The 27,671-nt window shown below is 42.9% G+C and overlaps 1 protein-coding gene and 16 non-coding genes across 19 annotated transcripts; 16 read left to right on the forward strand and 1 right to left on the reverse strand.

The window, feature by feature from the left end:
- Window positions 1–471: 471 nt before the first annotated feature.
- On the reverse strand, window positions 472–27,671 carry LOC147194612 (ATP-dependent 6-phosphofructokinase, platelet type-like). 3 transcript variants are annotated; one of them, XM_086129082.1, is made up of 23 exons: window positions 27,481–27,671; window positions 26,268–26,341; window positions 25,215–25,292; window positions 24,916–25,105; window positions 24,131–24,296; window positions 24,000–24,044; window positions 23,812–23,920; window positions 12,544–12,639; window positions 12,385–12,477; window positions 12,164–12,289; window positions 10,685–10,749; window positions 10,210–10,279; window positions 8,933–9,079; window positions 7,309–7,379; window positions 7,119–7,206; window positions 5,446–5,598; window positions 3,611–3,763; window positions 3,192–3,356; window positions 2,743–2,804; window positions 2,390–2,501; window positions 1,748–1,847; window positions 1,562–1,667; window positions 472–956 (listed from the first exon to the last, which is right to left on the reverse strand). In XM_086129082.1, the coding sequence occupies exons 1-23, from the start codon at window positions 27,578–27,580 to the stop codon at window positions 800–802; spliced, it is 2,526 nt and encodes an 841-aa protein (XP_085985208.1). In that variant the 5' UTR covers window positions 27,581–27,671; the 3' UTR covers window positions 472–799. The 3 variants fall into 3 exon arrangements, with proteins under 3 accessions (XP_085985208.1, XP_085985206.1, XP_085985207.1); XM_086129080.1 differs by lacking the exon at window positions 5,446–5,598; XM_086129081.1 differs by lacking the exon at window positions 3,611–3,763.
- trnar-ucu (transfer RNA arginine (anticodon UCU)) lies at window positions 14,802–14,893 on the forward strand. Its single transcript is given in 2 exon segments — window positions 14,802–14,838; window positions 14,858–14,893. It is a non-coding gene; the product is annotated as a tRNA-Arg (tRNA).
- Window positions 14,992–15,083, forward strand: trnar-ucu (transfer RNA arginine (anticodon UCU)). The gene is given in 2 exon segments: window positions 14,992–15,028; window positions 15,048–15,083. It is a non-coding gene; the product is annotated as a tRNA-Arg (tRNA).
- On the forward strand, window positions 15,184–15,275 carry trnar-ucu (transfer RNA arginine (anticodon UCU)). The gene is given in 2 exon segments: window positions 15,184–15,220; window positions 15,240–15,275. It is a non-coding gene; the product is annotated as a tRNA-Arg (tRNA).
- On the forward strand, window positions 15,375–15,466 carry trnar-ucu (transfer RNA arginine (anticodon UCU)). The gene is given in 2 exon segments: window positions 15,375–15,411; window positions 15,431–15,466. It is a non-coding gene; the product is annotated as a tRNA-Arg (tRNA).
- Window positions 15,567–15,658, forward strand: trnar-ucu (transfer RNA arginine (anticodon UCU)). The gene is given in 2 exon segments: window positions 15,567–15,603; window positions 15,623–15,658. It is a non-coding gene; the product is annotated as a tRNA-Arg (tRNA).
- On the forward strand, window positions 15,757–15,848 carry trnar-ucu (transfer RNA arginine (anticodon UCU)). Its single transcript is given in 2 exon segments — window positions 15,757–15,793; window positions 15,813–15,848. It is a non-coding gene; the product is annotated as a tRNA-Arg (tRNA).
- On the forward strand, window positions 15,947–16,038 carry trnar-ucu (transfer RNA arginine (anticodon UCU)). Its single transcript is given in 2 exon segments — window positions 15,947–15,983; window positions 16,003–16,038. It is a non-coding gene; the product is annotated as a tRNA-Arg (tRNA).
- trnar-ucu (transfer RNA arginine (anticodon UCU)) lies at window positions 16,138–16,229 on the forward strand. The gene is given in 2 exon segments: window positions 16,138–16,174; window positions 16,194–16,229. It is a non-coding gene; the product is annotated as a tRNA-Arg (tRNA).
- Window positions 16,330–16,421, forward strand: trnar-ucu (transfer RNA arginine (anticodon UCU)). Its single transcript is given in 2 exon segments — window positions 16,330–16,366; window positions 16,386–16,421. It is a non-coding gene; the product is annotated as a tRNA-Arg (tRNA).
- On the forward strand, window positions 16,521–16,612 carry trnar-ucu (transfer RNA arginine (anticodon UCU)). Its single transcript is given in 2 exon segments — window positions 16,521–16,557; window positions 16,577–16,612. It is a non-coding gene; the product is annotated as a tRNA-Arg (tRNA).
- trnar-ucu (transfer RNA arginine (anticodon UCU)) lies at window positions 16,713–16,804 on the forward strand. The gene is given in 2 exon segments: window positions 16,713–16,749; window positions 16,769–16,804. It is a non-coding gene; the product is annotated as a tRNA-Arg (tRNA).
- trnar-ucu (transfer RNA arginine (anticodon UCU)) lies at window positions 16,903–16,994 on the forward strand. Its single transcript is given in 2 exon segments — window positions 16,903–16,939; window positions 16,959–16,994. It is a non-coding gene; the product is annotated as a tRNA-Arg (tRNA).
- On the forward strand, window positions 17,093–17,184 carry trnar-ucu (transfer RNA arginine (anticodon UCU)). The gene is given in 2 exon segments: window positions 17,093–17,129; window positions 17,149–17,184. It is a non-coding gene; the product is annotated as a tRNA-Arg (tRNA).
- Window positions 17,284–17,375, forward strand: trnar-ucu (transfer RNA arginine (anticodon UCU)). The gene is given in 2 exon segments: window positions 17,284–17,320; window positions 17,340–17,375. It is a non-coding gene; the product is annotated as a tRNA-Arg (tRNA).
- On the forward strand, window positions 17,476–17,567 carry trnar-ucu (transfer RNA arginine (anticodon UCU)). Its single transcript is given in 2 exon segments — window positions 17,476–17,512; window positions 17,532–17,567. It is a non-coding gene; the product is annotated as a tRNA-Arg (tRNA).
- trnar-ucu (transfer RNA arginine (anticodon UCU)) lies at window positions 17,666–17,757 on the forward strand. The gene is given in 2 exon segments: window positions 17,666–17,702; window positions 17,722–17,757. It is a non-coding gene; the product is annotated as a tRNA-Arg (tRNA).

Here is a 27,671-nt window from a genome sequence, read left to right on the forward strand (position 1 = left end):
TTCATGAGAGACAGCAAAAGTCACCTCAACGTCTTTTTTGTTTCGGTTATTTCACAAATTACCGAAACAAACTGCACTTTTTTATGACTGATTTATCTCTGTCGTCTCAAGTCTTTAAATATCTTCCTACCTGTTAACCTCAAATGGCAAATACATACTTTCTAATTGTCATAAATGTCGAAAATCAATTTTAAAACTTAAGAAACGTGTAAAGACAATTTCGCAAGATAAAGCTGAAATGATGTTGTGCTTCCATCTAGTGGTCAAAATGTGAACAGCATTCGCTTTAGTACTGCAGTGTCATAAATGTTGCATGACGACGCTCCCTCGTCTATTGAACAATAACTTGAGTATTACCAGATATCCAATTTAGATTCCAGTTCACAAAATCAGGACAGACTTGTCAGAAAATTCTCAGTCGGGTATTGTTTCAAGACAGAAGAGTGACAAAAAGGCAAAAAAAACCCCAGACACAATCAAAGCTTTAATACTGTGTACACACACGCAGGCAACGGACACACAACTCTCATGCACAGTTGTTTTCACGCGTCGTGACATATTAGCAGCAACAAAGACAAAACAAGAAGATAAAGTTAAATGTGTAGTGCTCCATACAGTACATCATTCGGAGTGCATATTTCAATGATATATATATATATATATATATATATATATACTGTATATATATTCCAATCTGCAATAAGTTAGAGTAACAGCTTGTGATTTTCAATTTTTGTTTGTGTGTGTGTGTGTGTGTGTGTATAAAATGCGCCTAAGTTAGCAACAGCCAATGAGACGCTCAGATGGCAGTCGAGGGGTCGCCCTCTTTGGCCCGGAAGCGGCCAACGTGCTCCAACTGACCCGAGTCGGACACGTCGTAACTCGTCTTGTATTTGGCCAGGATCTTCATCAGGGGGCGGAGCTTCAGCCACCACTGCTCCTTGGGGATACGGTGTCTAAAACAGCAAGTAACTGTATTTATTTCCTGTTTGACGGATCAGGCAGCGGGCAAATGTACTCTTTGAAGGCCTCAAATGGCCTCTTCAAATCTAAAATGGCTGCATATTGTGGGTCTCGTGACTACCAAATTTCACGTTGACAAATGAAACTGGCTTGGGAGGATGAATTAAAAATAAAAATAAAAAACAGTTCATCAAGACCCCCTGTGGCCAAAATGCCTAAAATGGCCACTTTGAACCAAAATGGCAGACTTCTTGTGTGTTTTCCAATACGGTTTCTTGACTTTTTTAAAAAAATGTCCACCCATGACAGACTTGTCTACCAAATTTCACAGTGGTTCTTCAAACTACCATTGAGGCTGATTTCTCAATTATAGTTCATTTCAAGGAGAAGTTAATGTATTAAGAACCCCATCAAAAATGTCTTGAGTCTTTTCAGGCATGGCTTCTTGAGACTTTTTTGTGGGTCAACTCATGACAGTCTTGCCAACCAAATTTCATGTTGATTAGTGAAACATGCTTCAGGGGTTGAATTTAAAAAAAAAACTTGTGGTTGACTTACCAGTAGGATCCCTCACAATGTGACAAGTCAAGTTACTTACTCAAAATCGGTCTCCTGTTTGAGCTGCGCCACAGGCTGGAAGACCATCGCACGGCGTCTCATGCCCAGCAGACAGGCGCTGTCCTCGGAGTTGGCGAATACTCGGCCTGTGTGTCGAAAGATTAAACAATATATGAAGTGTTTGAGTTTCAAAGTTGCCGCTAAGACATCCCCCCCAGCCTTTTACCTCCTTTGTAAGACTCCTTCATGGTCTTGGTGAGCCATTGGACTGCTTTAGCTGCCACTTTGGTGCCAAAGTTTCTGTCAAATGGAGACGGAGCGCCACCCTGTGGATTATTCAAGAACATTTAGTGTGTGCGTGTGTCTGTGTGTGCGCAGTGGACATAGAAAGTCTCCGCTATTTGAGTGCCAGATTTTGGGTTAAAAAAAATTGAGACTGAGATAAATAATTTTAAAACTTTTTTTCACTGTTGAAAAAAATAAAAATTAATATTTTCAATATTTGAAGTAGAAACAAACAACCGAGATAATGAGGTTGTACAAGTACGCTGGCCCCCTTGGAATTAATTAACCCATCACGTATAAACTCAAGTCAGCACGCACGTGCCACCATTTAAAGTGCCTCTGATTAACCTCCAATTTGAGTTCAGATGTTCTAGTCGGCTTTTTTTTCAAATCACTATTTACTTTCAATTGAGATGGACACATTCACTTTGGAAAATATTTTATCATTATGACAATGATGATGATGATGATCATCATCCATATTGCTTTTATTTATTATTATTATTATTATTTTTAATCACAAAAGCCTGCCATTTGTACACGGGTGTGTAGACTTTTTATATCCGCTGTACATGTGCTGTACCTGCTGCATGTGCCCCAAAATATTCTTCCTGCAATCAAACACTCCGCGACCTTCCTCAGAGTAAAGCTGGTAGATGAAGTCAGTGGTGAAGTTTTCATTGCAGTTCTCGTTCCTATACACACACACACACACACACACACACACACACACACACACACACACACACACACACACACACACACACACACACACACACACACACACACACGTGCATTTTAAGGTGCTCCCCTTAACTCATTCAGTACCAGCCAATTCTGGACCAAGTCTGAAAAGACGTTTAAAAACGTCTTTGGGAGTGAATGAGTTAAATGTCCCAACAAGAAAGGTGCACCTACTTCTCTCGCAGCCCTCACCTAAGCACCAGACCTCTCTGGATGGTGGTCTTCATCTTTTCTGTCAGATGTTCCACGTTACCCTAAAAAGAAAAACAACCAGTTTGGCGAAGCAACATGAAATTTGGTTGGTCCGCCTATCACGAGTAGACCCACAACTGGTCATTTGCAGCATTTTCAAGGGTGCTTCTAATTCTTAATAAAATTCATCCCCCAGAGCCGGTTTGACTCAGCAACATGAAATTTGTGAGGCATGTCAATCATGATTTGACTCACCAGTAAGACTTGAGAAGCTTTGCCAGAATAGACACTGCAAGTCTTGCACATTGTTTTGAAGTGGGCATTTTAAAGTCATTTCCAGCTGTTCCACCATATTGTTTTTTTCCAACTGCTACCCAATTTTTAATGTTTTTTTTTTTTTTTTTTTTTAATGAGTGACCATAGAACGCGTGAGCTCCACCGGAACCTACCTGCAGGTCTCGGATGTCAATGGGTTCCTCGTAGATGTAGACGGTGTCAGCGCCCGCCGCCAGCCCGCCCACAGTGGCCAAGTAACCGCAGTAGCCCCCCATAGTCTCGATGATGAAGACCCTCCGCTTGGTGCCGCTGGCCGACTGCTTAATGCGGTCACATGTCTGCCAACAACCAAAGAATTCATTTTTCAAAAGTGACAGGGAGCCAAGTCAAGTGGACTAAATGGGGGGCGGGGGTCATTCTTCCTGGTGAATTTCAAAAATACAACTTCATTTTTGCATAGAAATTAAAGTGACTTTTTTTTTTTTACCTGTTGGGACCCATGTGAACAGTCGAGCACAGTTACCATGGCGACATCACATCAACACAACACCAACAAGTCACAGCAGGCAGAGGTCGGAAGTTGCGACGTTACCTCCACAAGGGCGTTGAGGGAGGTGTCGGCGCCGATGCTGAGGTCGGTGCCGGGCACGTTGTTGCTAATGGTGGCGGGCAGCATGCACAGCGGCACGCAAAACTCCTCAAAGTGCTCGCGAGCCTCATACAGCTGCAGGACGGACTCCAGGGCCTGACGGACGCCCGCGTGACTTATTACACTTCTTGTCTGTTTCAATTTGTGAGGCACTTTGTGGCATACTGGTGCCAGTTTATTTTGTGTGTGTGTGTGTGTGTGTGTGTGTGCGTGTGTGTGTGTGTGTGTGTTCTTGTCTTTCAATTTTTTTTATGGTGCAATAGTTCATATGTATATCGATTCTTTTCTCCCCGCATTTGAGAAGCACAATCAATGGTGTGCGGGTGTGTTCTTGTCTTTCTAGTTTTGTGTGGCATAATCGCGTGTGTGTGTTTTTTCTTGCTTATCTTTGTGGCCTAATCGTGTGCGCGTTCATGTCTTTCAATCTCTGAGTGGCATGATCATGCGTACCTTCTTGTTCTTGCTATTTTGGTGTGGCACAATAGCGTGTTGTAACATTTTAGCTAGCCCACACAGAGGTGTGCCATTGTGGTTGTGTGTGTGTGTGTGTCTTTGTGTTTGCATTGGCTCTCTCCGCTTGACAAGTGAGCTGACGTCCTATTGGCCGAAACTGCTGGGAGCACCGGGTCAGGACGGGGGTGATGGCATCTGTCAACACGTGACCTGATAACAACACGCTCCCGTTTTAGCTAGATTGCATGGAAGGCATTCCTTAAACATTGCTTTCCCACCACACACACGCCCACGCGTTGAAGAACACGACAACCTCCATCCCGCACACTTGTTCTTTGTCTGCTGTTGGCCAAACAGTGAATCCAAGGTCACAAGAACACAACAGTGGGTGCGACACACTTACCTGAGGTTAGCTTGATGCTACTTGCTCACTTTTGAATTCAATTTAACCTTTTCACGCACCCTAGTAACCTGACAACATTATAAGCTGTCCACTGTTGTAACCTTTGTCCCCGAAAGGGTTAAATGACCTTTTTGGCTCTCTGGGGTCATTGATTTAGCCAAAAGTAGACCCTGCCAAGGAGGCGTAATACCAATCAGATCCGATTCGTTCCAGGAGCTGCGTTTTGTTTACACGGCATCTTTACATCTCAGCATTTACAAATGCTGGTGTTGAAACTAGAAACACTGCAGCAGCTTCGGTTTCTTTGTCATTGTTATCATGTAGTTGTTTTAACCAGTCCAAAAAAAAAAAACAACTTGGTGTCTGCAGCTCTTACATTTGAATAGAAGCAACGCTTATGGAAAAGTGCAACATTTGATTTCTCTAATACTTAAAATGACCTACTGAGATTTGTCTTTTAATTAATATTAACCCTTTCAGGAACGGCAGTTACTACAGTGGGCAGCTTATCGGGTTATCTGGTTACTGTGTGCAAGAAAGGATTAAAAATACATCGCAAAACTACAACACCGTACAAATTGTTATTGTAAAAAATAATGTTCTTTTTTTTTTTTTTCTTCCTCATTGGCCAGCAGGAAAAGCTGTCATAATGTCAGTCCACTCGATGAGAAATTAGGATGTTTAAGGGTGTGCAGATCTTAAGCGTTGGGGGTTGAACGGAATACCGATCGAGTATTCTCTGAGTCCACCGAATGATGACGGACAAATCCACGCGGTGGGAACAGTTTTGAACTGGTGCGGCGCCTGTTGTGAGCTGTCAATCATCAAGCTAGGCAGCTGTCGCGTCGAGCACGGCACACGCATGCACATGCACACGCTTACGTACGTGCACACATGCACGTGCACGACCATCCCGACTTACATCCGTGATGGCGTTGAGCGCCGTATCGGAACCGATGCTAAGGTCTGAGCCTGGTATATTGTTGGATACCGTGGCGGGGACCATCACCATAGGCACGCACAGCTCGCCATATTTGTCCCGTGCCGCCGAAAGTTCAAGCAATCCCATGTAGGCCTGCAACGGTCACAGCCGGTATCCCGTTGGTTGTTAGGAGCGAGGGGGCGGGGCCACCGACAGGTCCATTTGCGTGGACAAAGAAGATGAAGGCGGTGACGTTTACGACTTAAGGCTCATTTACGCTCTAACCCACTTCTGGACATGTTCGACTTGTTTTGGGAGACGTCTTTTGTGGCTGTCTTCCTGATGTGCATAAAATATCATGATGCCAAGTGAATTTTCTCCAGGAGCTGTGTTTTCAAAAGAATTCCAATCAAGCCCTACAATGGCCCTAAAATGGCAGACTTCCTGTGACTATTTGGTTCCTTCAGGATTTTTTGTGGGTCTACTTCTGTGATAGACATGCCTACCAAATTTCTTCTTGCCAAGTAAAACTGATTTGCGGGGGCTGATTTTCAAATCATTTTTGGAGCACGATCAAGAGTCATCAAATTTCACTGAGAGAGCAACGAGACAATGCTTGCAATATGTCCATGTTATTAGGGATAACATATGACAATTTGAATTTTTGGTATCATGGTTGACATGCTTGATTTGCATTTGCGGACCACATTAAATGATGTGGCGGGCCAGATCTGGCCCCCGGGCCTTGACTTTGACATCGGCGGTTTAGCATGAATGAGTTTTAAGTGGAATTTGAAGATAAACGCCAAAGATGAGGTCACAGAAAGAAACCAAACACAGTTAGCAGCTAAGCTACACTATCAAAAGGGCTAAAAAACAGCAACGATAGCATTGGCTAGTGCAACATAAACGTCATCCACCTGAAAGACAAACCAGCTACCGAGTAGAGTCTTCATTCCCTCCAACAAGCAAATCATAGAGGGGGTGGCGTGCAACGATGGGAGGAGCCAAGGGGTAGAGAGCCAATCACAATACACACACACACACACACAAACACAAAACACCCAAAAAAGAGAAGGTTGGACTTCTGTCTTGAAATCATATTCCTAGCTTGAAAGCCGAACGCTGGCTTCAAACCCGAAATGGAAAATCTAGTTTGAAGCTCAAACTTGAATTTGAAACCCAGTCCCTTGCGTGAAACCCACATTTGAAACTACCCATGTCTTGAAACTGAAAAGTGAAACCTTAAACCTTGTTTGGAACCCAAATTTGAAAGCCTAAACTTGTTTTAAAACCCGAACCCCAATTTGAAACCGCAACCCTTACTTGAAGCCATCTTGAAACGCTATTATGAAAACCTAACTTAAACTTGAACGCTGTCCTGAAAAACCTCACTTTGATATCCTAGCCTTTCTTTGAAACCTTACTCCGGGTTTAAAACCCTACCTCTGTCCATTTGAGTGTTTGAATTGAAACGCAGCGAGATCATGTGATATTGTCGTGTGATATTGTTGTGTGATTGTCATTCACGGCAAGTCAAAGAAGAAGAACAACAATGCAGAAATATGTCAAATGAGCAAACGTCTCATAGCAGATCATTTTCTTTAGCATTGTACTTAGCATTAGCTTTGTGCAAGCATTTTTGTTTCTTTTTTGGCGTGGAGTGGCATTACCTCAAATCCGCCGATGACGAGCAACGCGTTGATGTTGTGGAGCGCCATCTGTTGGGCGATCTGCTCCAGATGTTTCCCGGGAAGTGTTCTGGGTCAGAAAGTAGAGCAGGAATCCACTTTATAACATCTCAACATGGTAGATGAACCCACTCAAACTCATTTTTTTTCTTCAAACTAAGACGACGTCTACCTTTTGGTGCCGAGCAGCGAGCCTCCTTGTCCCGTCCAGCCTCCGACGTCGCCCCACTTGATCTCCTTGATCTGATTAAGGTGCGTGCAAATCAATGACAAAAGCAAATCAATCAATAAGATCGCAATTGTTTATATTGTTTATGTTTTTTTGAAAATCTAGCCCTACATTCAAACCTTATTTTGAAAGTTGAATCTTATGTGAGCTTAATTAAGGCTTGAAATCTCACCACCCGAATTTGAAAAACCTTGATTTGGAAGCCCGAACCCTAATCCTGAGTTAGAAAACTAACTGAAACATCTCCGATTGGTTTGAAACCCTAATTTCAAATGCTAACTCTGGCTTGAAAGCCTAACCCTAGCTTGAAACCACAATCTGAAACCCTCAGATTTGAATCCCGACTTCTGACTTGAAATTCTAATGACAAACTCAAACTTTGACTCGAAGCCCCAAATCTGTCTTCAATCCCTACTTGAAACCCTGACAGTGGCTTTGAACCTTAATTCCAAAGATTAACCTTTGTTTGAAACCCAAATCCTGTCTTGAAAACCTAATTAGAAACTCTAACCTTGCCTTAAAATCCTAACCCTGTTTTAAAACCCTATTTCCTCGAAACTCAAACCAAAAACCCTGACACTATTTAATACCCTAATTTGAAACCTTAGCCCTTGTTTGAAACCAAAATCCTGCCTTGAAAATCAAATTTAAAACTTTAACCTTGGCTTAAAACCCTAAACCTTTGGTACCCTAACCGTGTCTTGAAAACCTAATCTTGGCATCAAACCCACATTTGAAGCCCTAACCTTTGTTTGAAAGCCAAATTTGAAACGGTAAGCCTTTTTTAAAACACACATTTGAAAGTGTAACCCTTGTTTGAAACCCAAATTGTGATTCTCCAAGTTCTTTTTTTTTTTTTTTAATAATTTCATTATTCATGATCCCATCCGATTCGTTGACATGACGATTCCAAGCTGGGACGTATTATGACACTGCGATGGCGTCCATGCTCTTCTGCTTATCTGATCTTCTGGCGCCATTTGTCACGCTGACCTGTGAGGAATGTCTCTTCCGCCGGGGTTGAATTTAGCTGCTGCTCGTTAGCTCACATGTTAGCAAGCTAAGTTTAAAGCTCTGATCCCGGGTGGGCTTCGCAGTGCAGAAAGTGATGAAGAAAGACCGCCAGTCGGGTGATGGCTTCGCTTTTGCTTGAGTTCCGGACTGCCGCATAAAATTTTGCTCGGCATGTCGATCATGAGTGGACCCACAAAAAAAAGTCTCAAGAAAGCCATTGTCGAAAAGACGTTGTAAGCCTGCATTTTGATTTGAAGTAACAATTTTAGTCTCATTTAGATCATTTCCAGGGTTCCTTTGAATGTTTAGAAAATTCAAGCCCTGAAGCCAGTTCGCAAATTTGACTTGCCAACATGAAGGTTGGGAAGCAAATTTATCAAGAGTAGACCTAAAAAAAAAAAATTACAAATTCCAAGCTGTCATTTGTGCCATTGGGGCAGGCTTTGATGACAAAACCGAAAATCCTTCATAAATCAACGCTCCCCATCGGAAGTCTGAAAATGAAAGTTTTCCACTTTAGCCCGATCTAACTCCACTTCTTCCAATCTCTTACCTGACCCTTGTAGAATCCCTCGAAGCCGTCGCTCACCGCAAACATTTTGTGGCCTTCGGTAATGCCCACCCGGACGGCGGAGCGCACGGCGGCGTTCATCCCGGCGGCGGGCGCCCCGACGTTCAACACGGCCACGTTGAAGGAGCTCTGAAAAACAACAACACGGGTACTTGTCGTTTTTCAGATGATGAAAAAGCCCAGATTTGGAATTGTGAAATGCTGACCATCCCAACTTGAACTGGGAGCAGAACCAGGCCCGCATGTCCTGATCCGAGCATGCAATCGGCTGCATGCTGCCACAAGATGCAACCAAGCAGCAGAGATTCCAAAACCGTCACTCAAAAGCACACGCCTCAAGGACACACACATCCGATGTGTGGCCGAGGCCCATTTTGGCGGCACTCGCGTACGATACGATAGTGTTTCTCATCGCGCAAACCAGACCCCCAAGCATCTTCGCGAGGGGCCCGAGCGCAAAGCAAAAGAAAATGTGAAAAAAGGAATGCGTACAGACAAAACTGTGTCAAGCGTGTGAGAGCACAGCCGGCTAGCAGCGATTGCTAACGTGCACGTCTTTGCATGTCTGTCATTTACCATGCAAAGACAAAAAACAATGACTCTGCAGCATTGAGCACGTCCGACCGATTATGTTGCTATACAGCGAAGCCGCCAAAACGGAAGCGAAAGATAACGTAACTAAAACGACTCGCCTAACTCACGCAATTGCTACAATTTGGAATTTTAGTGAAATGTGTATGTTTTCTTTGGTTATCGTCATCATTTGGTTCCCTTTTGTGATGGCATAAAAACAACAACAGCAACAACAACAAGACAACATTAAGACAATGATATAAACAAAAAAACAACAACACAAAACAAAAATTTGAGAAAACAACACAAATAAAAAATACACGAAAAGAAAACTACAAAACAAACAATGAGGAAAAAAAAGAAAAATGGGACAAAGATTTAAAAAATTTTAAAAAGCTAACTTTTTTTTTCACTTTGGAGGTTCCACTGTATTTATCTCAGCTCAAATTGAAACGATAAAACTTGAGGTTCTAAAAAAAAAAGCCCCGCCCCTACTTCTTCATTGGCCCCGTTAGGGTTACAAACAGCGCCCATAATGCACCTGTGTAGGAAGTACCTTGATGGGCTAACATTAAAAGGTGTCACAGCACAGTGGCTGAAGGGGAAACACATTACGTTTCACTTGTTATATTTTTCAAGATATCGTGACACATTTTAAGCCACGATCATGAAGTATGCATGCTTACATGTGGAAGCTCCGAGTCAGCCTTGTGGTTGCAGAGAAGTCGGTAAGTGGTCAGGTTGTTCTCAAAGCTCCTACAAATGAAGACAGACGCGCAAAAAGAAAAACATTCAATTGTAGACACAAAATAGAAGTCAGGCGTGCATGAAATACGAAATCGTGTTTAATATCATTCCCGTGAGCAAACATTTTCGGGAAGGCCTCGCTTAGTCATTTTGTTTTTTATAAGTACAATTACTGAGAAAAAACAAAATGACAAAAGGAATGTCATGAAGTTGAAGTTATTGGCACACTTTTTGCTCCAATTCAATGGACATGGTACTGCTGGTGTGTGTTTCTTGATGACGGGGGGGGGGGGGGGGGGGGCAGTGTGTGTATGTGTGTGTGTGGTGGCCACAAAAGTTGTCTGAGGCTCCTTCTCGTGGCAGTTGACATATTTTCTATTCATCATAAGTGATAATAAAAAAATAGATAAATACCTGCCACGCAGTCTGACTGCATCCTCAAACTTCTTTTCGTCCATAGCCTTCTGCACTTCCTGTGTCTGAAGACACACACACACACGCGCGCGCGCGCGCAAGCACACACGTTTCACTTTGGGTTGACATTACTATTACTGTATGGAAAATATCCCCTTACGCATTGATGCATCTGAAAAATTGTGTATGATGTGAAGGACCAGTTTGAAAAATTGATTGGAAGCGGATCGGAAATGAAAGAATGAGTGAAAAATGAATGATTGTATCTTCATTGTAACATATTGTCATTGAACTGAATCTAACTTAGTGACTGTTGACTAATAATAATAATATTTTCAAATCCACTTATCCTCACAAGGGTCCCGGACATGCTAGAGCCTATCCCAGCTTTCTTCTGGCAGTAGGCGGGGGGACCCCCTGAACTGGTTGCCGGGCAGTCTCACACTGAGGAACAGTCAGCCGGGCTCACGCTCACACCATGGGACCATTTAGAGCAGAGGTGGGCAAACTACGACCCGCGGGCCGAATCCGGCCCGTTGGTCTTTTTAATCCGGCCCGCCGAAGGTTGGTCCACAATTAAGGTTCGATGTGAATGATTGCATTCATTTCAATTGGACTTGTAATGACAGGCAGTTCACCGCCAGGTGGCGCATTGACTTGAAGTTGCAGAACACGGGGAGGGGTGGGGGGATCTTTTCGACCACCTAGGACCTACAGGTATGTATCGCTCTACTTCTACTGGTCTGATCACAACCCATTTGCAGCAATGCACAGGCTAAAATAGGTTATCAACAACACTGTTGTCATTTAAAAAAGTATATTAATACAGTACTTTCATGCTTTTGTTCCTTTTGATGTTTGATATGGACTGTCAACAAATGCTTTTTTTTAATGTACCATAACTCGTGCTGACCTGGCCCTTCTGTCAAATCTTAAAAGTCAATGCGGCCCCCGAGCCAAAAAGTTTGCCCACCCCTGATTTAGAGTGTTTCATGAACCTGCCATGCATGTTTTTGGAATGTGGGAGGAAACCAGAGTACCCGGAGAAAAGCCACGCAGCCACGGGAAGAACATGCAAACTCCTCACAGGAAGGCCGGAGCTGGAATTGAACGTGCACCTCTGCACTGCGAGGCCTGACGTGCTCATCAGTCGACTACCCTGCTGCACGGTCTGTACCGTATTTCTAAAAACTGTGTTTCCAATCGGATTTCAGCAAATTGCTTTTCCATCAAATGTGATCGAATCACGTATCTAATCTCACCGTGAGTGAGATGACATAATTAAATTGTTCGGGAATGGTATCGCATGTAAACTCGAGCAAATCATATGGCATCACGTCATATGGTCGCATTCTGCGTGTCTTCTTGATATCGTGCCACGTTCAGCGTGTGAGGCACGTGCCGTTGCCATGTGGATGATGTCATCGTGTGGCCACAGAGCCCGATGGGGCCCGATGGGGCATGGGCCGGTCCTCTTACCATCTGCACGCACTCCATGAGGGGCAAGCGCACGGCCTGGTTGCCAACAAGCGACACCACGCAGGCTGGTGTGCCGGGAGAGGCCTCCAGCAAGGCCAGCACCGCCTCCACGCCCATACGACTGGCCTGTAGGGGGCAGTCAAAGGTCACGCGTTCGGCATTTAGCATAAAAAATTGAACCTTGATTTTTTTTTTTTTTTGACAAGAGCAAAGAATCTTACCAGGATCCTGTCAAAGGCGGATGGGGTTCCTCCCCGCTGCACGTGGCCCAGGATTGTAACCCTGGTATCGAAGCCCAGGTTGCGCACCACCAGCTGCCAGTCACACCAGCAAATTGGCCCCGCGTTTGTCTACGCGTTCTAAATTTGTCGAGGACTTACGTCTTTGATGTAGTCGGGCGTGATGGGTTTGTTGTGGCAGTCGATGGCTCCTTCAGCCACGATGATGATGTTGAGTCTCTTTTTGTCAGCGCGGTTCTGCCATGAAACACAAGACGTGAAGGCTGGTTTTTATGCCATGGTCTGGTAAAATAACAATGGAGACATCATCTGTCTTTGCATCATCTTGCATGAACTTTTTGCATGAAGTCTTTTTGAACTGCAATGCCAATCTTGGCATTGTTAGGTTGTGGTCTGGTAAAATTCAGAATCGCATGTCATCTGGCTCTGTGGCACAATGGATAGTGTGTTAGACTTCGGCCCAAAATGCCTTACTATACGTGGTCCTTTTTTTCGGCCCAAAACACCATGGTAGTTTTTTGGGGGGGATAAAACCGCCTTACTATACATGGTCGTTTTTTTCGGCCCAAAATGCCTGAGTATACATGGTCGTTTTTTTCGGCCCAAAACGCCTTACGATACATGGCCGTTTTTTTCGGCGCAAAACGCCTTACAATACATGGTCGTTTTCTTCAGCCCAAAATGCCTGAGTATACATGGTCGTTTTTTTTCGCCCCAAAACGCCTGACAATACATGGTCCTTTTTTTCGGCCAAAAAGCGCCTGACTATACATGGTTGTTATTTTCGGCCAAAAACGCCTACATGGTCGTATTTTTTTGGCCATAAATGACTGACTATACAAGGTCATTTTTTTCGGCCAAAAATGCCTTACTATACATGGTCGTTTTTGTCGGCCCAAAACGCCTTACAATACATGCTCATTTTTTTGGGGGCAAAAAACGGCTTACGATACATGGTCATTTTTTTCGGCCAAAAAGCGCTTTACTATACATGGTCGTTTTTTTCGGCCCAAAACAACTTACTTTTTTTTCCATGGTCATTTTTTTCGGCCAAAAACGCCTTCCTCTACATGGTCGTTTTTTTCGGCCCAAAATGCCTGACTATACATGGTCGGGGGGTTTTCGGCCCAAAACGCCTTACTTTTCATCGTCCTTTTTTTCGGCCAAAAACGCCTTCCTAAACATGGTCGTTTTTGTCGGCCCAAAACGCCTTACAATACATGGTCGTTTTTCTTTGGGCAAAAAGCGCTTGACTATGCATGGTTATTTTTTTCGGCCAAAAAGCGCCTTACTATACATGGTCGTTTTTTTTCGGCCCAAAACGCCTTACTTTTTTTTCATGGTCCTTTTTTTCGGCCAAAAAACGCCTTACTATACATGGTCGTTTTTGTCAGCCAAAAAACGCCTTACAATCAATGGTCGTTTTTTTCGGCCCAAAACGCCTAACGATACATAGTCGCTTTTGTCGGCCCAAAACACCTTACTATACATGGTCGGGTTTTTTTTGGCCCAAAACGCCTTACTATACATGGTCCTTTTTTTTGGCCATAAAACGCCTTACGATACATGGTCGTTTTTGTCGGCCCAAAACGCCTTACAATACATGGTCGTTTTTTTCGGCCAAAAACACCTTACAATACATGCTCGTTTTTTTTCGGCAAAAAACGCCTTACGATACATGGTGGTTTTTTTCGGCCCAAAACGCCTTACAATACCTGGTTGTTTTTTCAGCCCAAAACGCCTTACTATACATGCTCGGTTTTTTTCGGCAAAAAACGCCTTACTATACATTCCCCCTTTTTTTTTGGGCAAAAAACGCCTTACGATACATGGTCGTCTTTTTCGGCCCAAAATGCCTGAGTATACATGGTCGTTTTTATCGGCCCATCACGCCTTACTATACATGGTCCTTTGTTTCGGCCAAAAACCGCCTTTCTATACATGGTCATTTTTTTCGTCCAAAAACGCCTTACTATACATGGTCGTTTTTGTCGGCCCAAAACGCCTTACTATACATGGTCGTTTTTGTCGGCCCAAAACGCCTTACAATACATGCTCGTTTTTTTTCCGCAAAAAACGCCTTGTGATACATGCTCGTTTTTTTTTGGGCAAAAAACGCCTTACGATACATGGTCATTTTTTTCGGCCAAAAAGCGCTTTACTATACATGGTCGTTTTTTTTCGGCCCAAAACGCCGTACTTTTTTTTCATGGTCATTTTTTTCGGCCAAAAACGCCTTCCTCTACATGGTCGTTTTTTTCGGCCCAAAATGCCTTACTATACATGGTCGGGGGTTTTTTCGGCCAAAAAACGCCTTACAATACATGGTTGTTTTTTTCCACTGCAATCTTTGCTTTGTTAGGTTGTGGTCTGGTAAAATTCAACCTAGCATGTCATCAGGCTCTGTGGCACAATGGATAGCGCGTTGGACTTCTAGGTTGCTCAGAAAGAGGCAATTCAAAGGTTGTGGGTTCGAGTCCCACCAGAGTCGACTTTCAGATTATTTGTACTTCTTGCATGAAACCCTTTTCCACTGCAATCTTGGCATTTTAAGTTTGGTATGGTAAAATTTCTTGTAGCATGTCATCAGGCTCTGTGGCGCAATGGATAGCGCGTTGGACTTCTAGGTTCCTCAGAAAGAGGCAATTCAAAGGTTGTGGGTTCGAGTCCCACCAGAGTCGACTTTAAGATGATTTGTACTTCTTGCATGAAACCTTTTTCCACTGCAATCTTGGCATTGTTAGGTTGTGGTCTGGTAAAATTCAACCTAGCATGTCATCAGGCTCTGTGGCGCAATGGATAGCGCGTTGGACTTCTAGGTTGCTCAGAAAGAGGCAATTCAAAGGTTGTTGGTTCGAGTCCCACCAGAGTCGACTTTAAGATGATTTGTACTTCTTGCATGAAACCTTTTTCCACTGCATTCTTGGCATTTTAAGTTGTGGTATGGTAAAATTTCTCATAGAATGTCATCAGGCTCTGTGGCACAATGGATAGCGCGTTGGACCTCTAGGTTGCTCGGAAAGAGGCAATTCAAAGGTTGTGGGTTCGAGTCCCACCAGAGTCGACTTTAAGATGATTTGTACTTCTTGCATGAAACCTTTTTCCACTGCAATCTTGGCATTGTTAGGTTGTGGTCTGGTAAAATTCAACCTAGCATGTCATCAGGCTCTGTGGCACAATGGATAGCGCGTTGGACTTCTAGGTTGCTCAGAAAGAGGCAATTCAAAGGTTGTGGGTTCGAGTCCCACCAGAGTCGACTTTCAGATTATTTGTACTTCTTGCATGAAACCCTTTTCCACTGCAATCTTGGCATTTTAAGTTTGGTATGGTAAAATGTCTTGTAGCATGTCATCAGGCTCTGTGGCGCAATGGATAGCGCGTTGGACTTCTAGGTTGCTCAGAAAGAGGCAATTCAAAGGTTGTGGGTTCGAGTCCCACCAGAGTCGACTTTCAGATGATTTGTACTTCTTGCATGAAACCTTTTTCCACTGCAATCTTGGCATTTTAAGTTTGGTATGGTAAAATTTCTTGTAGCATGTCATCAGGCTCTGTGGCGCAATGGATAGCGCGTTGGACTTCTAGGTTGCTCAGAAAGAGGCAATTCAAAGGTTGTGGGTTCGAGTCCCACCAGAGTCGACTTTAAGATGATTTGTACTTCTTGCATGAAACCTTTTTCCACTGCATTCTTGGCATTTTAAGTTGTGGTATGGTAAAATTTCTCATAGAATGTCATCAGGCTCTGTGGCACAATGGATAGCGCGTTGGACTTCTAGGTTGCTCGGAAAGAGGCAATTCAAAGGTTGTGGGTTCGAGTCCCACCAGAGTCGACTTTAAGATGATTTGTACTTCTTGCATGAAACCTTTTTCCACTGCAATCTTGGCATTGTTAGGTTGTGGTCTGGTAAAATTCAACCTAGCATGTCATCAGGCTCTGTGGCACAATGGATAGCGCGTTGGACTTCTAGGTTGCTCAGAAAGAGGCAATTCAAAGGTTGTGGGTTCGAGTCCCACCAGAGTCGACTTTAAGATGATTTGTACTTCTTGCATGAAACCTTTTTCCACTGCATTCTTGGCATTTTAAGTTGTGGTATGGTAAAATTTCTCATAGAATGTCATCAGGCTCTGTGGCACAATGGATAGCGCGTTGGACCTCTAGGTTGCTCGGAAAGAGGCAATTCAAAGGTTGTGGGTTCGAGTCCCACCAGAGTCGACTTTAAGATGATTTGTACTTCTTGCATGAAACCTTTTTCCACTGCAATCTTGGCATTGTTAGGTTGTGGTCTGGTAAAATTCAACCTAGCATGTCATCAGGCTCTGTGGCACAATGGATAGCGCGTTGGACTTCTAGGTTGCTCAGAAAGAGGCAATTCAAAGGTTGTGGGTTCGAGTCCCACCAGAGTCGACTTTCAGATTATTTGTACTTCTTGCATGAAACCCTTTTCCACTGCAATCTTGGCATTTTAAGTTTGGTATGGTAAAATGTCTTGTAGCATGTCATCAGGCTCTGTGGCGCAATGGATAGCGCGTTGGACTTCTAGGTTGCTCAGAAAGAGGCAATTCAAAGGTTGTGGGTTCGAGTCCCACCAGAGTCGACTTTCAGATGATTTGTACTTCTTGCATGAAACCTTTTTCCACTGCAATCTTGGCATTTTAAGTTTGGTATGGTAAAATTTCTTGTAGCATGTCATCAGGCTCTGTGGCGCAATGGATAGCGCGTTGGACTTCTAGGTTGCTCAGAAAGAGGCAATTCAAAGGTTGTGGGTTCGAGTCCCACCAGAGTCGACTTTAAGATGATTTGTACTTCTTGCATGAAACCTTTTTCCACTGCATTCTTGGCATTTTAAGTTGTGGTATGGTAAAATTTCTCATAGAATGTCATCAGGCTCTGTGGCACAATGGATAGCGCGTTGGACTTCTAGGTTGCTCGGAAAGAGGCAATTCAAAGGTTGTGGGTTCGAGTCCCACCAGAGTCGACTTTAAGATGATTTGTACTTCTTGCATGAAACCTTTTTCCACTGCAATCTTGGCATTGTTAGGTTGTGGTCTGGTAAAATTCAACCTAGCATGTCATCAGGCTCTGTGGCACAATGGATAGCGCGTTGGACTTCTAGGTTGCTCAGAAAGAGGCAATTCAAAGGTTGTGGGTTCGAGTCCCACCAGAGTCGACTTTCAGATGATTTGTACTTCTTGCATGAAACCTTTTTCCACTGCAATCTTGGCATTTTAAGTTTGGTATGGTAAAATTTCTTGTAGCATGTCATCAGGCTCTGTGGCGCAATGGATAGCGCGTTGGACTTCTAGGTTGCTCAGAAAGAGGCAATTCAAAGGTTGTGGGTTCGAGTCCCACCAGAGTCGACTTTAAGATGATTTGTACTTCTTGCATGAAACCTTTTTCCACTGCATTCTTGGCATTTTAAGTTGTGGTATGGTAAAATTTCTCATAGAATGTCATCAGGCTCTGTGGCGCAATGGACAGCGTGTTGGACCTTCTAGGTTGCTCAGAAAGAGGCAATTCAAAAGTTGTGGGTTCGAGTCCCACCAGAGTCGACTTTAAGATGATTCGTACTTCTTGCATGAAACCTTTTTCCACTGCAATCTTGGCATTGTTCGGTTGTGGTCTGGTAAAATTCAAACTAGCATGTCATCAGGCTCTGTGGCGCAATGGATCGTATAGTAAGGCGTTTTTGAGCCGAAAAAAACGACATAGTATAGTAAGGCGTTTTTGAGCCGAAAAAAACGACATAGTATAGTAAGGCGTTTTTGGCCCGAAAAAAATGACATAGTATAGTAAGGCGTTTTTGGCCCGAAAAAAATGACATAATATAGTAAGGCGTTTTTGGCCCGAAAAAAATGACATAGTAGAGTAAGGCGTTTTTGAGCCGAAAAAAATGACACAGTATAGTAAGGCGTTTTTGAGCCGAAAAAAACAAGGCGTTTTTGGCCCGAAAAAAACGACATAGTATAGTAAGGCGTTTTTGAGCCGAAAAAAACGACATAGTATAGTAAGGCGTTTTTGGCCCGAAAAAAAAGACATAGTATAGTAAGGCGTTTTTGGCCCGAAAAAAATGACATAGTATAGTAAGGCGTTTTTGGCCCGAAAAAAACGACATAGTAGAGTAAGGCGTTTTTGAGCCGAAAAAAATGACACAGTATAGTAAGGCGTTTTTGAGCCGAAAAAAACAAGGCGTTTTTGGCCCGAAAAAAACGACATAGTATAGTAAGGCGTTTTTGGCCTGAAAAAAACGACATAGTATATATAGTAAGGCGTTTTTGGCCTGAAAAAAACGACATAGTATAGTAAGGCGTTTTTGGCCCGAAAAAAACGACATAGTATATATAGTAAGGCGTTTTTGAGCCGAAAAAAACGACATAGTATATATAGTAAGGCGTTTTTGGCCCGAAAAAAACGACATAGTAGAGTAAGGCGTTTTTGAGCCCAAAAAAAACACATAGTATAGTAAGGCATTTTTGGCCTGAAAAAAACGACATAGTATATATAGTAAGGCGTTTTTGGCCTGAAAAAAACGACATAGTATAGTAAGGCGTTTTTGGCCCGAAAAAAACGACATAGTATAGTAAGGCGTTTTTGAGCCGAAAAAAACGACATAGTATAGTAAGGCGTTTTTGGCCTGAAAAAAATGACATAGTATAGTAAGGCGTTTTTGAGCCGAAAAAAACGACATAGTATAGTAAGGCGTTTTTGGCCCGAAAAAAACGACATAGTAGAGTAAGGCGTTTTTGAGCCGAAAAAAACGACATAGTATATAGTAAGGCGTTTTTGAGCCGAAAAAAACGACATAGTATAGTAAGGCGTTTTTGGCCCGAAAAAAACGACATAGTATATATAGTAAGGCGTTTTTGAGCCGAAAAAAACGACATAGTATAGTAAGGCGTTTTTGGCCCGAAAAAAACGACATAGTAGAGTAAGGCGTTTTTGAGCCGAAAAAAATGACACAGTATAGTAAGGCGTTTTTGAGCCGAAAAAAACAAGGCGTTTTTGGCCCGAAAAAAAACGACATAGTATAGTAAGGCGTTTTTGAGCCGAAAAAAACGACATAGTATAGTAAGGCGTTTTTGGCCTGAAAAAAACGACATAGTATAGTAAGGCGTTTTTGGCCCGAAAAAAATGACATAGTATAGTAAGGCGTTTTTGGCCCGAAAAAAATGACAGTATAGTAAGGCGTTTTTGGCCCGAAAAAAACGACATAGTAGAGTAAGGCGTTTTTGAGCCGAAAAAAACAAGGCGTTTTTGGCCCGAAAAAACCGACATAGTATATATAGTAAGGCGTTTTTGAACCGAAAAAAACGACATAGTAGAGTAAGGCGTTTTTGAGCCCAAAAAAAACACATAGTATAGTAAGGCGTTTTTGGCCTGAAAAAAACGACATAGTATATATAGTAAGGCGTTTTTGGCCTGAAAAAAACGACATAGTATAGTAAGGCGTTTTTGGCCCGAAAAAAACGACATAGTATATAGTAAGGCGTTTTTGAGCCGAAAAAAACGACATAGTATAGTAAGGCGTTTTTGGCCCGAAAAAAACGACATAGTATATATAGTAAGGCGTTTTTGAGCCGAAAAAAACGACATAGTATATATAGTAAGGCGTTTTTGGCCCGAAAAAAACGACATAGTATAGTAAGGCGTTTTTGGCCCGAAAAAAACGACATAGTATAGTAAGGCGTTTTTGAGCCGAAAAAAACGACATAGTATAGTAAGGCGTTTTTGGCCTGAAAAAAATGACATAGTATAGTAAGGCGTTTTTGAGCCGAAAAAAACGACATAGTATAGTAAGGCGTTTTTGGCCCGAAAAAAACGACATAGTATATATAGTAAGGCGTTTTTGGCCCGAAAAAAACGACATAGTAGAGTAAGGCGTTTTTGAGCCGAAAAAAAACGACATAGTATATAGTAAGGCGTTTTTGAGCCGAAAAAAACGACATAGTATAGTAAGGCGTTTTTGGCCCGAAAAAAACGACATAGTATATATAGTAAGGCGTTTTTGAGCCGAAAAAAACGACATAGTATAGTAAGGCGTTTTTGGCCCGAAAAAAACGACATAGTAGAGTAAGGCGTTTTTGAGCCGAAAAAAATGACACAGTCAGTATAGTAAGGCGTTTTTGAGCCGAAAAAAACAAGGCGTTTTTGGCCCGAAAAAAAACGACATAGTATAGTAAGGCGTTTTTGAGCCGAAAAAAACGACATAGTATAGTAAGGCGTTTTTGGCCTGAAAAAAACGACATAGTATAGTAAGGCGTTTTTGGCCCGTAAAAAATGACATAGTATAGTAAGGCGTTTTTGAGCCGAAAAAAACGACATAGTATAGTAAGGCGTTTTTGGCCCGAAAAAAATGACAGTATAGTAAGGCGTTTTTGGCCCGAAAAAAACGACATAGTAGAGTAAGGCGTTTTTGAGCCGAAAAAAATGACACAGTATAGTAAGGCGTTTTTGAGCCGAAAAAAACAAGGCGTTTTTGGCCCGAAAAAAACGACAGTATAGTAAGGCGTTTTTGAACCGAAAAAAACGACATAGTAGAGTAAGGCGTTTTTGAGCCCAAAAAAAACACATAGTATAGTAAGGCGTTTTTGGCCTGAAAAAAACGACATAGTATATATAGTAAGGCGTTTTTGGCCTGAAAAAAACGACATAGTATAGTAAGGCGTTTTTGGCCCGAAAAAAACGACATAGTATATAGTAAGGCGTTTTTGAGCCGAAAAAAACGACATAGTATAGTAAGGCGTTTTTGGCCCGAAAAAAACGACATAGTATATATAGTAAGGCGTTTTTGAGCCGAAAAAAACGACATAGTATATATAGTAAGGCGTTTTTGGCCCGAAAAAAACGACATAGTATAGTAAGGCGTTTTTGGCCTGAAAAAAACGAAATAGTATAGTAAGGCGTTTTTGGCCCGAAAAAAACGACATAGTATAGTAAGGCGTTTTTGAGCCGAAAAAAACGACATAGTATAGTAAGGCGTTTTTGGCCTGAAAAAAATGACATAGTATAGTAAGGCGTTTTTGAGCCGAAAAAAACGACATAGTATAGTAAGGCGTTTTTGGCCCGAAAAAAACGACATAGTAGAGTAAGGCGTTTTTGAGCCGAAAAAAACGACATAGTATAGTAAGGCGTTTTTGGCACGAAAAAAACAACATAGTATAGTAAGGCGTTTTTGAGCCGAAAAAAACGACATAGTATAGTAAGGCGTTTTTGGCCTGAAAAAAATGACATAGTATAGTAAGGCGTTTTTGGCCCGAAAAAAATGACATAGTATAGTAAGGCGTTTTTGAGCAGAAAAAAACGACATAGTATAGTAAGGCGTTTTTGGCCCGAAAAAAACGACATAGTAGAGTAAGGCGTTTTTGAGCCGAAAAAAACGACATAGTATAGTAAGGCGTTTTTGGCACGAAAAAAACGACACAGTATAGTAAGGCGTTTTTGAGCCCAAAAAAACAAGGCGTTTTTGGCCCGAAAAAAACGACAGTATAATAAGGCGTTTTTGAGCCGAAAAAAACTACATAGTACAGTAAGGCGTTTTTGAGCCGAAAAATACGACATAGTATATAGTAAGGCGTTTTTGGCCCGAAAAAACGGCATCATATAGTAAGGCGTTTTTGAGCCGAAAAAAACGACATAGTATAGTAAGGCGTTTTTGGCCCAAAAAAAACGACATAGTAGAGTAAGGCGTTTTTGAGCCGAAAAAAACGACATAGTATAGTAAGGCGTTTTTGGCACGAAAAAAAACGACATAGAAACACCTTACTATACATGGTCGTTTTTTTCGGCCCAAAACGCCTTACTATACATGGTCGTTTTTTTTCGGCCCAAAATGCCTGAGTATACATGGTCGTTTTTTTCGGCCAAAAGCGCCTTATTTTACATGGTCGTTTTTTTGGGCCCAAAACATATAGTATACATGGTCATTTTCTTCGGCCCAAAATGCCTGACTATACATGGTCGTTTTTATCGGCCCAAAACGCCTTACTTTTCATGGTCCTTTTTTTCGGCCAAAAACGCCTTACTATACATCGTCGGGTTTTTTTCGGCCCTAAACGCCTTACTTTTCATGGTCGTTTTTTTCAGCCAAAAACGCCATACTACACCTGGTCTTTTTTTTTCGTCTCAAAACGCCTTACTCTACAAGGTCGTTTTTTTTCGGCCAAAAACGACTTACTCTTCATGCTCGTTTTTTTCGGCAAAAAAAGCGGTATTATACAGTATACATGGTCGTTTTTTTGGGCCAAAAGCGTTTTACTATACATGGTCGTTTTTTTCGGCCCAAAACGCCTTACTATACATGGTCGTTTTTTTCGGCCAAAAACGCCTTAGTGTACATGGTCGTTTTTATCGGCCAAAAACGCCTTCCTATACATGGTCGTTTTTTTTTGGCCCAAAACGCCTGACTATTCATGGTCGTTTTTTTCGGCAAAAAACTCCTTGCTATACATGGTCGTTCTTTGTCGGCCAAAAACGTCTCACCATACATGGTCGTTTTTTTCGGCCCAAAACGCCTTTCTTTACATGGTCGTTTTTTTCGGCCCAAAACGCCTTTCTTTACATGGTCATTTTTTTGGGCCAAAAACGTTTTACTATACAGTACATGGTCGTTTTTTTCGGCCAAAAACGCCTTAGTGTACATGGTCGTTTTTATCGGCCAAAAACACCTTACTATACATGGTAGGTTTTTTTGGGCCCAAAACGCCTGACTATACATGGTCGTTTTTTTCGGCCCAAAACGCCTTGCTATACATGGTCGTTCTTTGTCGGCCAAAAACGTCTTATTATACATGGTCGTTTTTTTCGGCCCAAAACGCCTTTCTTTACATGGTCGTTTTTTTCGGCCAAAAACGCCTTACTATATATACATGGTCATTTTTTTCGGCCCAGAACGCCTTACTACACATGGTCGTTTTTTTCGGCCCAAAACGCCTTTCTTTACGTGGTAGTTTTTTTTCGGCCAAAAACGCCTTACCATACATGGTCATTTTTTTCGGCCAAAAACGACTTACTATACATGGTCATTTTTTTCGGCCAAAAACGACTTACCATACATGGTCATTTTTTTCGGCCAAAAACGACTTACTATACATGGTCTTTTTTTTTCGTCCAAAAACCTCTTACTATGTACTGTACATGGTCGTTTTTTTTTTCGGCCAAGAACGCCTTACTATATACACGGTCGTTTTTTTCGGCCCAAAACGCCTTACTATACACGGTCGTTTTTTTCGGCCAAAAAGTCCTTACTTTTCATGGTCCTTTTTTTCGGCCAAAAACCGCCTTACTCTACATGGTCGTTTTTTTCGGCTAAAAATGCCATACTATACATGGTCGGGTTTTTTCGTCCCAAACCACTCTTTTTGACCATTTAGGTTTGACTTTTTTTTCTTCCAAGTGGTTTTGTGTATGTGCTTTACCTCAGACAGCTTCTGGCACATGTTTTCCTCCCAGCCGTCTTCAGGAGGCATTTCAGGAAAAAACACCCAGTCTGCTCCGCAGGCCAGAGCGCTGACCAACGCCAAGTATCTACACACACCACATAATTAGATGTGATACAGTATGGCCACTCCGCGCCAGTTGTCATCTGCCCTGTCTAAGCACGTACCCGCAGTGGCGACCCATCACCTCCAGCACGAAGGTCCTCTGGTGGCTAAACCCAAGGTGGAAAGTCAAAGGAGCGAGTCAAGTGAGCGAAGGGCAACAAGATGGCGGCCAAGCGTGCGTTTGCGGGCGGACCTCTGAGCAGTGGTCATGATGGCGTCCACCACTTCGATGATGCGGTGCAGCGCCGAGTCAGTTCCGATGGTCATGTCGGTACCGCAAAAGTCGTTGTCGATGGAGCCCACCATGCCCACGATGTGCAGGGCCGAGTTGCTGCGCGCCGCCTCCTCACTGATTGCTCCTGTCACAGCAACGCTTTATCCTCACAAGGGTCGCGGGGCATGCTGGAGCCTATCCCAGCTGTCTTCAGGCAGTAGGCGGGGGGCACCCTGAAGTGGTTGCCAGGGCAAGTACAGGGCACACGTGGACGAACAACCATCTGCGCTCACATTCACAACTAGGGACACTTTCGAGTGTTCCATTAACTTGCCATGAATGTTTTTGGAATGTGGGAGGAAACCGGAGTACCCGGAGAAAACCCACTCAGTCATAAGGAGATCATGCAAATGCCACACAGAAAGGCCAGAGCCGGAATCGAACCCTGCACCTCGGCACTGCGAGGCAGACGTGCTAACTAATCGAGCACTGTGAACTCTTTTTGTTGTTGTTTTTGCATTGCAGTCACCTTTTAACTTGTGGAAGAGTGCTTGCTTTGACTGCGAATGGTAGTGGGATCCATGCCCACATTCTCGATGTGGTTGACGTTGTCAATGACATACAATACTCTCCCTTTTCAGACACATTTCAACTACTGTCACCACCACCCTTTTCTGTCGTTATTAGAGCAAAAAAACGAATGGTTGCCCACATTCTCCAAATGGTTGCTGTTGTTCTAAAGCACCAGTAAAGGCCTGACTCACCCTTCTGCAGTAGCTCGTCCAGAAGACCGCTCCACTCCTCCCGGAAGAGATTGGCCCCGGTCAGGCTTCCGTCTCCACCGATGACACAAAGGTTGGTGATGCTCTTCTGCACCAAGTTGAGGGCCGCCTGGAGGCGGCCCTCGCGGGTGCGGAAGGCTTTGCAGCGGGCGCTGCCGATCACCGTGCCGCCCTGCGAGCAGAGGTGGGTGGGAGGGAGTGCACCACCCGTGGCCAAAGGTCGAGAGGACGCATTTTCAACGTAGCTGGTTACGGACATGTGACAGCTGTGTTGCGCTCACCACTTGCAACATGCTGGAGACACTTTCCCATGACGCCTCCTTGATGTTGTCGCCGCCATCCACCATGCCCTGGTAACCCTGTGGGACACCACAATTGTCAATTTCAATATTATTTTTATTGTCACTGTTACTTTTTTTTTTTACTTGGAAAAAAATAATTCACAATCAACTTTTTTCACTGTCACATTTTTAAAAATCATTGTACTTGTACACATAGTATTCCAGTGGTTAAATGTGGATCAGATAATAACAGGCATAACAATAGCGCATCTGACTCAAGATCAGGTTGCGTGTTCAAATCATATCAAGGTCAAGGAAGACCTTTCTTTTAATAAATGTCAACATGAGAGATTATTTAGTACTAAAGTGGCTTGCGACCTTAGAGGACTTGTGTTCGATTCCACTGAAAAAAAGGTCAGATGAAATTTGGACACCGGGATGTTGTTCATCTTCATTATCAATGAAAAGTGAACCTCCTTGGGGGATTTAATCATGTTGGATGGCGGTCCTGATTTTGTTGGTCTGGATAATCAAATCACTGCATTGAGTCAGCAGAAACACTAATATACTTCAAACATTTATTTTGTGAAAAAGAAATGCTACGTGCCCGCCAAAGTAAAAGTAGAGTCCAAGCAAGAGGAAGAGGAGGCAAGCAAGTGCGTGTTTGGAGTCTCATGGGAGGAAAAAGTGGAGTCAGCGAGGATCAGGACATTGATCCAATTAGCAATTCAATCAACGTTCAAACCAGGACGGCTCTTAAGACTCAACACTTCACTCGCTACTCGGGCCCCTTTTCACATTTTTTTTTTCATTTTCCATCTTGTCCAAACAGGTTCGCTTATTTTACAACAATTTCTCATGCTCACTTTTTCACAAGGGCACTTTCTTACATTTTAACAATGCGATTCTTCACATTTTCATCACCGTTTCCACATTTTTAACAATGTCATGGGGTTTATATTCTCTATATCCTCCCCACTTTTTAAATGTGATCGCCTTGTTGTTACTTTACATCTCACACTACGACTGTGTTCTGTTGTGTTTCTGTCTGACCTCATATATAAAGTAGACTTTGGCTCCCACGTAAATTCCCATGCGGACCACAGCCCGGACCGCTGCATTCATCCCTAAAGGAACAAGCAGACAATTTAAAAATAATGAAGCATGAAATCACGCACACATTGGATTAGCAGATTAAGAATTGACATTTATTTAATATCGTGTTGGACTATATGTGTGTGTGTGTGCGCGGTCCCTTTCCTCGGACACTTGCTGCTTCTCACGTAGGCGCTGCGTCGCTTTCCTTTTTCCAGAGCGCGCTTAAGGGTCCTAACGGCGCCGCCAGAAAACGTTTGCCTTCAGCGTAAAAGGCCAACTATGCCAAGACTAACATCTTATCTCTTATTTTGAAAGTGACATAACGGAAAATAGTGTATTTGACGGTGCCAAATGACACATTCACGACTCATTCTCCGCGCGTGTGTGACATGAATTCTTAGCAGGTACAGAAAACACGTCATTTGTTTAAAATGAAAAAAAGGATTGACTATTTTAACGTTTATTTTGTGCGCAAGTGCAAATCAGTTTCCTCATCTACGAACGGATTTAATATACTGTATATGTTTTATTATAAATAGCACTTAGTGATGTAGACGTATGCAAACTCGTTACAAGTGTGTACGCGCGCGTGTGTGTGTGTGTGTGCTAACAATGCTATTGTATAGCCTCCCAATAAAACACTACAGTATTTAAGAACCACTGCAATGCTCACGAACGTTGAACACTTATATTTAATGATAGTAAAAAAAAAAAATCCTATTAATTATTAATTTTAATAAGTGTACTCAGTCTGAGGCTTTTTTTTTTTTGGTGCAGTCTTACACACCTACTTCCATTTACTTGCTGCACAGATGACATGGTTCCATTACCTTGTCCTAATCATGTGGACGTAAGCTTCTTCTTCTACGTGATTTAGTGACAACACCAAAGAAACCCCACACCTCCTAACGAACATCTGTACATCTGTTGCTGTAATGGGGGGCGGTTACCGGGGTGACGCAAATGTCCTATGAATGGAAAAGTATGTCGCTTCGATGCAACGAGAAAATACAACATGAGTAATTATAAAAAGATTGCGGTACAATAAAGAGGCGAAAATACATGATTAATAAAGAGGATGGAGGAGTGTCCGCCCTACCGCAATCCCACAAATTTGGAGATGCGGCGGCAATGTCCGATAATGGAAGCCGGGAAACGCGTTTCTCACCTTGGGCATCTCCGCCACTGGTAAGCACCGCGATGGACTTTCCTTGACCGGACAAGTTCTCGAAGAGTTTGCGGGTGTCTTGTCGCTTGGGGGCCGACATGACTTCGTTGGACTCCTTACTGCTCGAGATGTCCTCCTACTCTTGTTGGTCTCCCGCAGGTTGTAGACAGCAGTGACTACCGGATGGAGCG

This window comes from Hippocampus guttulatus, chromosome 14 (assembly GCF_054856545.1).
Source record: "Hippocampus guttulatus isolate MCC_2025c chromosome 14, RoL_Hgut_1.0, whole genome shotgun sequence".
NCBI classification, from domain to species: domain Eukaryota; kingdom Metazoa; phylum Chordata; class Actinopteri; order Syngnathiformes; family Syngnathidae; genus Hippocampus; species Hippocampus guttulatus.